At 35.9% G+C, this 15,281-nt stretch overlaps 1 protein-coding gene across 1 annotated transcript in view; it reads left to right on the forward strand.

The window, feature by feature from the left end:
* LOC108573056 (regulator of G-protein signaling 9) overlaps positions 1 to 15,281 on the forward strand; it is a 32,107-nt gene that overhangs the window by 12,442 nt on the left and 4,384 nt on the right. The window contains exons 5-15 of the mRNA XM_017935418.1: positions 2,110 to 2,219; positions 7,597 to 7,713; positions 7,794 to 7,865; positions 8,960 to 9,154; positions 10,990 to 11,165; positions 11,294 to 11,367; positions 11,646 to 11,775; positions 11,875 to 12,096; positions 12,174 to 12,404; positions 13,122 to 13,178; positions 14,245 to 14,576. Coding sequence (XP_017790907.1) covers positions 2,110 to 2,219; positions 7,597 to 7,713; positions 7,794 to 7,865; positions 8,960 to 9,154; positions 10,990 to 11,165; positions 11,294 to 11,367; positions 11,646 to 11,775; positions 11,875 to 12,096; positions 12,174 to 12,404; positions 13,122 to 13,178; positions 14,245 to 14,576 — 1,716 coding nt within the window. The remainder of the gene's footprint in view (positions 1 to 2,109; positions 2,220 to 7,596; positions 7,714 to 7,793; positions 7,866 to 8,959; positions 9,155 to 10,989; positions 11,166 to 11,293; positions 11,368 to 11,645; positions 11,776 to 11,874; positions 12,097 to 12,173; positions 12,405 to 13,121; positions 13,179 to 14,244; positions 14,577 to 15,281) is intronic.

Consider the following 15,281-nt stretch of genomic DNA (forward strand, 5'->3'; position numbering starts at 1 on the left):
AATGTTTTGAGAAGGATAGTGATAGAGAGAAAGTTTTGATGTTCGCTTAAGGACATTCGGGAGCGAATGCAGCGCAGGGATGGCCAAATGTGGGATCGGGGACCTCCATACCCATCAAAATGAGCAATAGCGGTGAGGAAAGCCAAGAGGGGACGCCTTGTCGCATAGGCGTGCAGAGTCGTCTTGCCTTGCCCGGCCGGAGGTCGCGGATTCAGTACCGCTTGGTCCCTCAAATTGTTCCTCAACTCCTACAAATCTGTACACTGACAGAATTTCTTTACAAATATTTCACTACAATCAATTTCTTTTTAATGTTTTCATTAACAGTTACTGAACATATTGTAGTTATACACAAACATGTTATCGCATTAAAATATTTATGACTCATAAATCCTTAGAAATTGATTGCAATGCAACAATTACCTAAAAATTTGTTGCTCATTATGCTGAGTAATCTACATTCCCTAATCCTGGTTTTCTTAACACCTTGTACATTCATACTAAACTATTACCATTATCATACATTTTGTTGCAACTATTTTGATATAATATTTCAATGGTGCATTTTTTCCATTACACATTATTTTCGTTGTAATAATTTTATACATGAAAAATATTCGGCAACGTTTAAATGGTAGCGGAGAGCTTTTAATTGATAATTCTACATGACAAAATAAAATGAAAATCAAGAATAATAGAATTATGATTGAGGCGCTCTTTTCAGTCACAGAAATTTCTCAATAATCACCTAAAATCTTCCTGAGCATACTGATGAAGATTTTATCAGAGCTTTTATGAGGTGACAATTATTACAACCTCACCTACTGATCTGACAAGTGAACATTCCCAATTCTTCTGAAATTTGAATATGTGATAAATTTCAGAAAAATATTTGACAAGTACTTTTTTTTATCTGCTCTCTTCCACATTGAACGGAATCAGCACTCCGGGATGTTCCTTTATAAGTACTAGCAGAGCTGGAAGGATTGCGCGTGGAAGGAATGATGGTTTCATTGGTTGTATTGAGACACTCATAAAGTTGGATCAGAGGCATTTTTATTATTGGCCGAAACGGTCACATCTACTAGTACATCGCGTGAACGTGAGCACAAAGGCGGAGCGTGCGGCTTACTCTCCTTGCCCCTGTGCCGTCCTTTTTTTTTTTGACGCGGGGGAAATCTTCCAAAGACACCCCGCCTTCCTCCCCCGGGGAGTGATCCTCGCCAAGTGTGCTGGGGAGGGCCGCGGAAACTTTGTATGACTTCCGCAGCCCTTCCCGCGCCTCGACTTGCGCCCTGACCTCGGAGGAGGGCTCCTGTGCCGTCCTGGGCGCAATCTTTGTAGCTCTGCATAGTATTCTATGTAGAGGTGGAAATATTTCTCGCTGGACAGCACAGGGGCAAGAGGAGTATTTCACTTGCACCGCCCGAATATTCCGCTACGCGGTGCTATATGATCCGGTTCGTCAATGTTGTCGCGTTCGACTAAAAATGACAATACGTGTGCCCTATTTCTATTATTATGTTAGAGAAGGTGGACTTATGGGGATATGACCCAATCAGACCCCTATTCCTTTCGCAACAAATCTTTGCAGCTCTGCATAGTATGTATCTACTTTGTAGCTCACGGTATGACATTGCCAAGGCTCGGAGACTTCTTAAGTGTTAATAATTAAAAAAGAAAATCGCAATCGCAATTTTATCACTTTTAATCTTCCTTTTATTTGGTCCCGCAGAATCACCCTTGAAAATTTCTTATCACTTTTTGTACTTACTGCCTTTTCGTTGAATTTTGACCGTCAGAGGCAACACAAAAGGATACGATCAAACCCGCTTAAGCCCATTACTTGTTTGCTACAAAGACTCCTCTTTAGAGGGATTTGAGGAAGAAAAATAAGTCAATTTGTTCAATGATGTAGCCTTTTTATGTTGGAAAAGCATGCGCTACACCAAATATTCGCTCCGAATCACTGGTTGTGTGTTAATTGTTACCCGTCACGCGACGTACGTGCAATGTGGCAGAGACTAGAGAAAAGTTGCACGTGATTAGTTGCCATCTGTGAAATACAACGATTTTGGCAGATATGAAAGTAAATTGTTATGTTGACAGTAGAGGCGGTCCATATTGCCAATCAACTCTGCCAGTATGGCTACTTCTTCCCGGTGAATGACTCCAAGACACTCACCGTAAAGGATGATAGTTCTCTGTATAGATTTCAGGTACCGTATTTGTCTTATTATGTCTGAGAATCGAGTAACTGCGTAAAATAATGTATCTATGTATATGGATAGGTGTATATGTACGATATTTGTATGCTGCTTTGTGAAGTATTCGATAAATATGTCGAGCCTATTCAAGAAGCCATTCTGAATTAATACGTCAGTATATTTTATAGATCTTATGGACTGTCTATGGATTACTGGGATAAACGATACACATTTGTATATTTAAGAAGAGTTCAGATGTGACAGTAATAACGAAAATTTAAACTATCATCTTTAAGTTTCTGTTATTCTGTGTTTCAACTGGTCTGTTCAATAATCTCCATTTTCGTTAAAGAAGGTAATTGAATATGGTGTCAAATGGAAATACGTCCACAAAGATTGGTACTATTCGCATAGCGAAGCTAACTAGATCTCCAAATGAATGTTTACTATTTAAATCGATAGATAGGACGCAGGGATGAAGCTCCAATAAATTCACTTCTTAGATCACCATATGCGCTGCATTTCTATTTTTCAAAAGTAAAAAAGCAAATATTTAGTTTATTTTCACGAAGTTGGAAATCGTGAGGAACTGTAAAATGTTACATTATATGTACAGATGACTGATTTTAATCTATAAATGCTCATATTTCGAAAAGTACGTTGAATTGGAAAACTTGCTCTTGGGAAATTAAAACTGGTGAAGAGGAACACTAAAGCATGGAGGTGTAAATTCACTTAATGGAGGCATTAAGGTCATTTGAGGGTCAGTTGGAATATTGTTAAATGGTACATGGTACATTTGATTCTATGGAATGATAGAGCGTAATGAGACCAGTTCAACGATCTCCTTATGTTGAATGATTGTATTGAAAAATGTGGAAACACAAAATTTTTTTATGTTCTTTTGATGTGAAGTATCTACTTGAATACACCTCTGGAAGTTGTCGTTTACAACCGGAAGCATTTTCAAATTGATGTCTTTAAATGCATTAGAAATTCTTTCCTACATATCTTCCACACTTATAACAAGTAAAAACTCCCTCCTTAGCATACTCTTATCAAAAAACAAAAATTCCATCGAAGTTAGATTTGAAGATTTAGACAGTAATTTCAAGAAACTTCCACCAGTTCAACGCTGAAGGAAATATGCATTTAGAAAATTTGAAGAAAATCTTCAGTAATAAGGGAACACCCCAAAGTGATAATCACCGATTTTGATGAAACTTTAATATATATTAGTTCTCAAAAAAATATTCGACACTTATTTGTTTATATCCACAATCATTCACAATGAAGGGACCAAAGTATGTAGTCCTAAAAGTTGGAGGTAGTAAATGCATTTAGAGCCGTTACGCACTGTCGACCTCTTAGTCTAATATCTCGAAAATTATTAGGGATAGAGGAATAGTGTAAATTGACGAATTTTGTATTTTTCAACAAATTTCAGAAATAAAAAGTACTAAATAATTTTGACTGAATATGTTCATTACCGTCATCTTTGAGGGCGACTTTTACCCCTTTAGTGTAGAGGATTGCCGACAAAAGAAAAATAGGATAACTGTACCTAATACGGAACATCACAATATTTCGGAAAATAAGTAAGAAAATATTTCATTAAAAACACAAGACAATCATAGTCAAAGAGCTTTAGTTACAAATCTGTCGTTAAATGCGAAGTTGATTGTTGTTCGACAGCGTATAAAAGTTTTTGAGAGGCGAGTTAAATAGTGAAATTTTTTAGTGAAGATAAGGTAAAAAAATATTACTTTCGCATGATTTATCATTAAACATTGAGTCTTTACCGTTAAATTTTTTTTCTTCCCTCGAAATACGTACTGTCCGACAAACCTAAAGTGAGGTCTCAGGCGGGACTTAGGGCCTAGAAGTGGGAGATGTAGGGGAACTTGCGACGGCTCGCTGTTAGTAAGCCAATAAAGATAGAATAAGGCTATCGCAGTTACTCTTAGGTCTTCCCTTATAGTCAGCCAATAGGGATAGAATAAGGCTATCGCACTTACTCTTCTATGAACAATAGATGACGATCGGGTCTCGTTCGAGCAGTCGATAATTCACCGGAATGATATTTTCAAGCGCTCGAAAAAAAATTAAGTTTATGTCGCGCAGACACCATAAACAGGCGAACAGATGCCTGCACGACGTCAAACGACGTGCATCATGGTAAACTTTATTTTTTTATCCCATGTTCCAAAAATTTGTCTATTATTTCGATAAGCTTATTTTACAGGTTAAAATTCAAGCAATCCAATGGTGTTTTTTCCAAATTATTCTATGAGTGGGAACAGTGTCTGAAACTTTAGCAGCGATTATTGCTATGTTTATTGCTATGAAATGAGCCCAACGCCGAAATATTACGGTTAAAGTGACGACATGTCGTCTGATTTTGTTAAATTTGTCAAAACTTTAACATTAAATAGTGGCTGTTTGATGGTTTTTATTGGCTATAAAAAGTGGCTGTCGGCCTGTGGTGGCACGCTATTTTTCATTGCAGCCAGAAATTTTTAGCTTCTTAAGCAATTTTTTAATGCACCGAAATCTACTTTTATTATTCAGGAATAGCAAAAAAATATTTCCTTTTGTTTTCTAACTGTTAAAAAGTATTGATACTTCTCCTGAGGCTTCCTTTACAATAACAATTTATTGTGTATGAGTCGCTTAGAAATTAACGTCTGCGCTATTAAATATGTCTTACGCGCCAACGTAGAAAAGAGGACAAGGTGACCAAATAATTTTTAGTTTTCCGTTCTTTTAACAGCGTGCCACATTATCGACAGCTGACTGAAATTCATATGTCTAAACCAATTACCTACAGCGCAACTTCCCCTCAAGCGCCTGCAGTGTAAGAGTAGTGGGGATGGCTTGACCCGCCTATTTTGCCTTCATCTGGCCAGACTGTGACGTCAGAGACTTCACTTTAGGTTTGTCGGACTATACATATGTACCCATATGGTATTAACACGTTAAGTGTAACGTGTTCCATATGAATATTATATTTTTACCATTATAAGTACATCGTATTATTGTACTACAATATATCACATAGTTTTATGCTATTATTATTATTGTTTATACAATAGATGGAAGTTGTAGCACTAAAAATTAAAAGAAAATCTTGGGACAAGGTTCCAAAAAAATGGGATATATTTGTTTATATGTCTTTTTTATTTATATATACATTCATTTTTCGTAGTAAAAATAAAGTTCTTGAGATTTCTTTACTTTCCTAGGTATTCCATACTAGGTACCATTTTTTCAATTCGCCGCGTTTGACTTTTTTTTACATTTTTTACTATGACTTTAAGACACTTGAACTTTTGCATAATTAACTATTAACATACGAGTATCTATTAATTATGTCGTTTCCTACGTGTGAAAATGGTTTTTGAATACTACCAGTGACCAAAGCTTCATCAATATTAGTGATTATCGTTTCGGGGTGTGTAAGCGAATTAACACTTACACGCTTTAGCGTGCCCCTTCCCCTCCTTTAATCTCGCAAAAGCAAGTTTTTCAACTCAATGTAATTTCCAAAATTTACACTTTATACGTATAAAATTATAATTTACCTTTAGGTACAAGAAAACAATAATTATTTTGAATACACCCACAGTAGCTTTGCGATATCAGTGCTTAAGTATTCGTTTCGCTGTCATATTTATAGGTCTCGTTTTCATTCATTTTAACTAAAAAGTCACCTCATTTTAAGAACATCGATCCATTACAAAACAGCATCTCCATATAAACACTATTATAAATACAATCAAATGTGCTAAAATATAGGCGTCAAAAAATGATAGGTTTATCTATAAAAGATTGAAGGTGACCTGAAAAATGTATTATAATATAATCACCTTAAAGGCCTCTTTGAATCATATTGTGCGACGTAAAAGAAAATTCGATCGGTCCACTAACAACAGAATAATTTAAGATGATTACGTTAGGCGGCTCACCCTGTACAGCATTTAATTCAGAATGGCCTACTTTGAAAACTCGTTTATCGAAAACTTGTTATATATTTCATGTATACAGAATAATACGCAATGCATTAGCGTCAACGGGACGGGAGCCCTAAGTACTCGGAAATCTTTGATTTTTTTCTTCTAGCAACAAGTTCATCCGTAGAAAGATTGATATCGAATGCTAACAAATGGTTACGATGTATGAAACATTGATTTTAAATTTGGAAAAAATTCCAGAAGTGCGAAATACATTATACAGGGTTATCCAAATTGAGTGTCACGTCTTCAAATTGAAATGAAACGCAAAGTATTTGAGATTTGTATGGTTTCTTTGCAAAGTCTGCTTTATGACATTAATTATGAAAGACAATATCATTCAAGTGTCCTCCTCGGCTTTTCTTCATTACATTTTCACATAACTGAAATTCAGTTTCATCAATGGCGGCTGTGATATTGTTTTTCAGCTCGTCAATAGTCTTTGGATTATTAGCGTAGACTTTACTTTTCAAGAATCCCCATAGAAAATAGTCTAACGGTGTTAAATCACACGATCTTGGTGGCCAATTGATGTCCAATTGATGTCTCCTCCTCGTGAAATTACGCGTCCATTAAACATTTCCTTCAGCAGAGCAACTGTTTCCTTTGATGTGTGGTATGTGGCACCGTTGGAACCAGATATCGTCCACGTTCATATTGTTCAATTTGGCCCTAAAGAAAGTGTAGGGATCTTAAGCTTAGCAAAAAGGCGGAGCGGTCGAGGATATATAAAACTACGGTTAAAGAAGAGGGTGTGTATCGTACTATGTTTCGGCTGTGACTGACTGCAGGCATAGTTTTCGCCGGCGATGGGTATTTTCCCATTTTTATGACCCGCCGTCTGGTCTATGTCCCAAGTGCCTTCACGCAGTCCCGTATCGCACTCAACGCTTAAACAAACTCTCGATATACAATACCGAGAGATCGGCTCTCAGTACGATAGAAAGTGATTATCATGTGACGATAACGCTGTTGGAAGATGTGATAGCTAGTAATTTGGATAGCCCTGTATAAGTAGATATATGTTTGTAAAAATATTTCAATTGAATAAATAAATTGATTATTATCTTTCGTCAAGCTATTTTAAATATGTAATAAGCATGCATACTAATTCACAATTTTAATACAATATGCTGGCAAATATTAATCCGCCACACCGATTTGAACCAATCGATAGAAAAATCGAAAGAAGTGTGTAAAAGAGAGAGTTCAGTGTACATATGCGTATAATAATTCAGACGTTACCAGTAGTATGTTAATGAACTTTTTCAACAGAATGCAATGTTTTATAGATATAAAAAAGAGTTGAAATATTGTTCGTATAATAACGCTTACCCTTTAAATTATTAATAGATCATTTTTTATTTAACAAATAGACACCATGTTATTGGCCATGGCAGCGTAGAACCCCTGATAATGTGGAGTATGCTATTTATCTATCTAAGAGAACTCTAAGAAACAAGCAACGCCATGCTCTTGAAGATTATGAAATCGTATGTACATTTGAATAGTTTCATTTGGAACAGCTGACACGTGTATCTCCGTCATTTTAGTAAATAATTTATTTCCTTAGGAAGCTTTAAACAGCCTACGTAGGAATTTGCAGAACAAATGGGATATTATACAACTTCAAGCCGAAGAACAGGTGAATAATTAATCATTTCGACAGTTTATTCTCATACACATTCGTTCAAATTCATTGTTAGCTGATGCCGAGAACTAACAATCATCGAACTGATTAATCTCCGATTTTGACTAAATTACATAATGCAGAGGGAATAACCTGTTGATTTCTTCATTGAACGAGTGAGAATAACTTTCCAGAAATTTAAAGTAGTGAAAATTAATGATAAAGAAAGAAATTAGAAGTAGTAGGTAGAAAATTAAAGAACTGAGCAATAATAAAAGTATATTGGAAAAGTTAATTGTGCTTGAAGTTTTCTTTCAGTCAGGTGCATTCGTTCCATGACGCATACTCGTAATAGAAATGATAAATACGTACAAATTTAAAGTTTCTTCAAATATAAATATTTCACAAAATATCAAAATTCTTAATTATCAGGAGTATCTTGTGTTTTGGTATTTACTACTACTGTATGTTGTAAAAATGTTATTTTCGCGTAAAAGTCTAATTTTATGCGTAAAAATGCGTAAACGTTATATGAGAAAAATGAACGAAAAAGCAATGGTTTTTAATGAATTTTTGCAGGCATAAATCGTCTTTCTTTATATCTGCCTACACAGCTGAATTCGATGTTCAAAAATTTTTAAAAACCCGTTTATTCACACTATTTCTTTATTTCTAATAGTTTACACGATGTTAGATCAAATAGGTTTATTAATTGTAATTTTCAGAGAAATTTTCACTCATTCGGTGTAGAGGATTGCGGATGAAATGACTAATATTTTTTTAAGCCACAGCTTAAGCCAAACTTTTGTAAAATTATTATGCCAGCTATTATCACTTGAGAATAGTGCCTTGTAAGTATGAAACTGAAAATTAGTTGGACCTAATTGATTGATTAATTCAAGGAATGAATTCAAATTGTATTACGCATATGCCTATAATGAAACGTTTAACGAATTGAGAGTAAAACGGTAGTAGATTTTTAAAGCAGTTTTGGGAATAATTATTCCGTTAAATTATATTTTCATTCATTTGTTTACTTGACATGTAGTCGGAGTCTGGCACATTCGAGCACGCATCTTCTTGAAATGTTGTTAATTTTGTGGGTCCAGGTACGCTTATCGAAGGAACGAAAAAAAGGGGACAAGATAGTGAGCGATTCACAGGAGCGAGCATTTTGGAGAGTGTATAGGCCACCACCTGGTTGCCTCAGTAGTCTTGAAGTAGCACCCGTACCTACACGTTTTCGTCCTGGACTTTCGCGTCCTCCGTCACGTAAACGTACTTTAACCGACCTGCAGCGCGAGGTAAATTTCTTCCTTTAGCTCTCTTCCTCTCTCCCTCCCGCCGCCCTCTCTCTCTGTTTCAGTAATATTAACAAGTACTATGTTAATTCACCGTAACGTGTTGAAAATATCGCAATCGTACCGTACAAATTGCTCAATTAAAAGGATCAATGAAAAATGTTTTATGTATCATTTATACAGGCTTTTTGGTGACGTATGAAAAAGAAGCTTTAACGGGAAATTCTGCATGACAAAATAAAACGAAAATAAAAAGTAAGGATTTATTCAAATTTACCAGCTATATCCGTTTAAAATATCTTCTCAAGAATCTGCCGTACACCAGTTGCGACAAAGTAGGCCAGTAGACGATCATTGTGAAAACCAATGACGCAAATTTGACGTCGTAGAAGCTCTTACAAATTGTGCATCATTATTTTTTAGGGTAATTTTACCACGATCTACTGAATTGCCCTACGATGACCGGTTTACGATAAAGTGCTTTTAAATTAGATTAGATGAGATAAAAATTGAAAAATTCTAATTACGACTTTGTTATTCTTCATTTTCGTTTTATTTTATCATGTAGAATCACCCATTAATCACACACACACACACACACACGGGGAGGGAGGATAGGGAAAGGGAAATGATTTTCAGTTAATTAAAGTTGTACGCTAAATCATTATATTAATACGTATATAGAGGGTGTTGGGCAACAGTTGGTGACAAATTTTAGGAGTAATTAACATTTTAAATAAATCAAAATAAGACGTTTTTTAGTTATTAACATTCAAAAATGTCACAATGGTTGAGCGGACTTCTCTGCACCAACGAATGTAAGACACATCAGGACACGGAGGTATCCTCCGAACCAGCCAATGCTGACAGCTTATCTCGTACAAGTCGTAGAGAAAAGGGCGGTGACATTCGGTGCAGTAAACTGACTTTTGCAGCGCTACTATTTGCTTCACCACAACACAGGTGCATTTTGGAAAGTTCTTCAAATGTGTATTCTCTTCAATGTTTATTCCGAAAACAAAATTTACGACATCCGACAACCTTTCCCAATGTTTTTGTTTCCTACGTACCTATAACTCAAAGTTGACAAAGAACAGTCGCAATATCTGGAAGTACGCTTTTAAAAGCGTCTTTAAAGAAAGATATGGCAATGGAGAAAATGGACACGGTGTTCACTAGATGCGTCTGGGGACCATTGCAAGGTTGGAAATTTTGGATGGGCAGAAAACGAAACGTTTGAAGAGTGCGACAAGCGAGCGTAGCACTTATTTTAATCTCTTTCTTTTTGTTATACAGTACTTTATAGTTATATAATAATAAGTTAATTAGTTTTAGTTTAGCACAATCAGTTAAATTTAATTTATTATGCTTTAGTGTAGCAGCTTTAATACTCCCAGTTTTCTTTGTCATTTTGAGCGTGTGTATGTGAATATTGTAGTGTATATTGATTGGCTTTCGGTGCGTATTGTGTGTGTACGCTGAGTTTTATTACAGCGTGCAATGAAATATACATTTGAAGAACTTTCCAAAATGCACCTAGGTTGTTCTGAAGAAAAGTTAGCTGCCAGCCATGTGTTGTTTGTTTCGAGGATTATTGTACCCCTTGTGTCTTCAACCCACCCTACATTCGTTGGTATATGGGGTGGTTTGCTTGGTCACAGGGGTATTTTTAAACGTTAATTACCGAAAAGCAAAGTCTCAAACGCAATTTTGATATTCTTCATTTTCGTATTATTTTGACTTGTATAATCGCCCTTTAAATTTTCTACCAACTGTTGCCAAATACCCTGTACGTTGTTATAATAATGGTACATATATTTTTATTGGATTATTAATAGGTGGCCCTATTGAAAAACAGTTTAACACGTACAAGAATAAAGGTTTCGGCTGCAATTGAAAATTTGAAATCATACTTCGAAACATATATGGAATACGATCCAATGTTTATACAGCCACAACCCTCCAACCCATGGATCACCGATGATCAAACATATTGGCAGCTGAACAGCCCTCTGTTAGTATTTCAATCGTAATTAACATTTCTTTCATGCAAATATATATGCTTTACAGTAAAGTATACAAGCTCTCCTTGTAAGATACTTCTGTTGGTACAATTTCATTCGGTCCATTTATTATCCGCAGGGTGGAAGTTCCTACAGAGAAGCGCGTCAAGCGTTGGGCATTATCAATGGAAGAGTTAATGTCTGATCCTACAGGTGAATGGTTTATTGTCATTTCCTCGTTGTGCGTTACAGTACTATATTATTATAGATATTAAGATAGAATAAATTGCCAACGGCTATCTTCTATCGAATTCTGCTTAAAACGTTCGATTGAAATTCCTTTCACATCTGCTTCTTCTTTGTCTTATTCTGTTTCATTTTAATTTCATTTCAACTTTTAAGGCGAACAGTGGAAGAAAAATCGAAAGAATTTTTAAGTGAATTAACATTAGAAAAATTTCTATTTTGACTTTGCGTATCACGTCTCGCAGGTTTGCAAGAGTTTACAAATTACTTGAGAAAAGAGTACAGCCATGAAAATATACGATTTTGGTTAGCGGTTAAAGATTTAAGGCATAGCTTTCAAGCTCAAATACCAGACAAAGTCAACGAAATCTTCAAGTACGTACAACGAAATATCATTTGGTCGTCTATCGTTGGATTATATCGCCGGCAATCAGATGATGCACGATACCAGAATAATCAATTTCGTTTGCTCAGAGAATTTCTGGCACCTGGAGCTCCTTGCGAAATAAATATCGACGGAAAGACAATGGAAAAGATTCATCAAGAAATGAAAAATCCAAATCGATTTACATTCGATTCCGCCGCTGAACATGTATATACGTTACTTCTGAAAAAGGATTGTTATCCAAGATTTATTCGCTCCGATCAGTATCGAAACCTTCTAGCTGCCGGTGTGCAACCTTTGCAAAGAAAAAGGTGCATTTTTATTCACTTTCTCTTACTTTAATTGTAATAGTTGCGATTGTAATTATTTCTTGAATATTATTTTACAGATTTTTCGTCTTTGGCGGACAAGCCAAGAAGAAAGTTTCTTCGACTTCGGCTCCAACGACTTTGCAGCAACACGGTGTATGTAGTGGCAGCGGTACTAAACGTAGAGGAAGCGATCGAAGCCTTTCCGGATCTGCTCATGAATTAGCTATTTGTGGTATTCGAGAGATAACTTCAACGCCTAGAGTGCCCCATTCCCACAGTCAGTCGAACCTCGCTGACATCCCATACAGGTAAACGATCAGTTTGATAACTTTTCAAACCGATGATATTCACTGGGAATACACATATTTTTTTTGCCTCTTTTCTGTTTACATTTCATTCTCTGCATTTCTACACTTCGATAAATGTAACGGTAACGTATTTAACTTTTTACGTAAAAGAATAATTCACACCTTTCGATGGCACACATCATGCAGAAGTAAATAAGAAACGACTGAGTATTGAAAAGTCCCAGTGGATATCACTAATGTAAATTTAATTGATGCCTACATACACGCCGGTACATATTAATAGGCACATCAAGACCAAGTATATTTTTACAATATTATGTACTTTGTAATCAGTTTGCAATCAATTTGCATATTGTTGACTAACATAATAAGTTGACTCGATGTAATTCACACTAACTAAGTGTCAAATCTGTAACATCTATCGCTAACATCTGTAAGATGTGAAAGTAAAAGGAATAAAATTTAATTAGGAAAGTGTCAACCGTTTAGAAAAATGCCTCTAATTTGATCTACATATGTATGCCTGCGGCGCATATGTACACCTGAAACCGGTGTCTTTATCCTATTCTCGATAACTTACTCGCATGATACTTGTGATTAATAAAGCACAAAAGAAAGAAACTATAGTTTATATAGCTGAGATACAATCGAATCTCGTAACTGTTGCGTAATAATAACTGGTCGAAAAGATAGGTTTTATCGGTACGGTATTTTCAGGGGAGATCTGGCTCGACTTGTAAAGATTCCTACGAGGCCTATTCCGCATAGCGTTCAGTAAGTCCTCGAAACAGTTCCGTAGTTTCCTTGGATAAGTATGCGAATACCGAATCACTAGACTTGTTTTCAATTTTTGACAAACCCTATCGTTCGCTGTGTTTTTACAAAGTGTTGTTGAGCACTTTTAAGAAACCATTACGTATGTTGTATGCAAAACATACTAGACTTTTAATGTTCTCTAACATAATCTATATTATTCTCGATGTGTGAAAGGTGACGCATTTTTACTATCCTTTTTAACAACTCTCCTCCGTTACTGCATTTTAGCTATTTCAATCTCGGTATTGTATCTTTTGTACATATCGTTTACTTTTCTTTCTTAATTTTCCGCTTTTGTTGTTAATGTGACGCCACCATATTATTACATGTACTACTTGATTCGTCTATTCTCTTTTACCATGTGTCGTATAAATACATTTCCTCATCAGCACCGTTTGATCTCTTTTCGTCAACGCGTGTTTGGCAAACATTTTCTGCATTCGGACAGTTAATCATTGTTCCTTTTTCTTTTCTATCGAGATTAAAATTGATCTACATCGAAAATGTTGTTTGTTTAATTGAAAAATTTGTCATTCGATATCGTTGAAATACCACTGAAATATCTTATGTAATCAATTTCACGTGATCGTTTTACGTAAACCATTTGTCGAACACTCGATTTTCTTATATGCTCAATGCGATATGGTACACGTACAGGCAACTACGTACTTATCGAATTTCAGATTTCAATTATTCATGCCCTTGGAGTAATTCAGTTCTCCCGAATTGTACATTTCCCACCTGTTAAATCGTTCAGAAGACGTTTTCTTCTTTTTCGAATAACGTGTAATTGTCTCGACTCCCCTCAACAGTATAAACAAAAAGGAACAACAATTACGATATTCCTTTCCAATTCTTTCGAACATGTAATCTACGAAAGCGTGTTCCATCCATCCTATCTGTTGTATAATATGACTCTATATTGCATGATTTACGGACACATGAAGAAACACCAAGACGTCGTGAACATTTGCTGGAAGGAAAAAGTGAAAATTAAATCGTATAATAAAGTTCGTGTTGTCAGGGATGTTGGCACGTCCGAAACGGTGGCTCGCCCTATGGACGACGTCTGTCCGTGGGACACGGCTTCAGGACCGAGTATAGAGCACGTCATGGATTGCACACCACAACAGCATCCAATGTCATCTGGAGTAACGTCGTCGGTTGAAAGTCAAGGGGAAGAGGGCAACAATTTGATTGGACAATCGTCACAGTCTATCGAAGTTGTACGTGCATCTCGTAAAAACTCGACGCAATTGGATTCCTGTAGTTCTTCATCCGACGTCAGTCTGGCGATAGCAGAGGTTCCTGAACATCTTCGAAAGTCTTGTACCTTGCAACACAGTAGCAGTACAGGTAACTGTCACGACCTGGTATTTTTAACAAAATTATGAAAACATCTACAATAATGATGATTATTACAAGTATAACGACCATTTGCATAAAAATAAATGCATACATAAGTGTAATAGTATCAGAGATTAAGAATGAATGGATAAATGAACTTGTTGAAATTGCATCGAACGATATACAGTAAATTCTCCACAAATGTCAGTCCGCAAGGAACCTAAACCTGACACTTGTAGAGTCAGGGACTACGTTTTCGAGCCTCGCGCCCGCCTTTGTAGTTTGCCGAACGTAGACAAGGACAGCGAATAAAAGATAAGGATGAAACGTGAGTCGAGGCAACCAAGCGATTTAAATACCAACTTTTTTAATTTTACGTTCTTTTATCCCGAAATTTTTCTTAACATATTGATGAGATTTTTCTGATGAAAACTACATCAAACACGACATAATTTGAACAACATTTACTTATTAACACGTTCACTGTCACGCCACATTTACAGGTTGCTGTCAGGCGGCCACAAGAAAATACATTTTAAGCATAGGATTATAGTATTATGCTTTATAATTATTTTTTTTCAATTGAAAATAATGTCTAGCTAGCTATGACATTCAAAATTTTTAGTTGACAACATTTATTTTATTTTAAGGCCTGACACTTGTAGAGTCAGGAACTACGTTTTCGAGCCTCGCGCCCGCCTTTGTAGTTTGCCG

The sequence above is a fragment of the Habropoda laboriosa genome, unplaced genomic scaffold (assembly GCF_001263275.1).
Source record: "Habropoda laboriosa isolate 0110345459 unplaced genomic scaffold, ASM126327v1 scaffold89, whole genome shotgun sequence".
NCBI lineage: Eukaryota > Metazoa > Arthropoda > Insecta > Hymenoptera > Apidae > Habropoda > Habropoda laboriosa.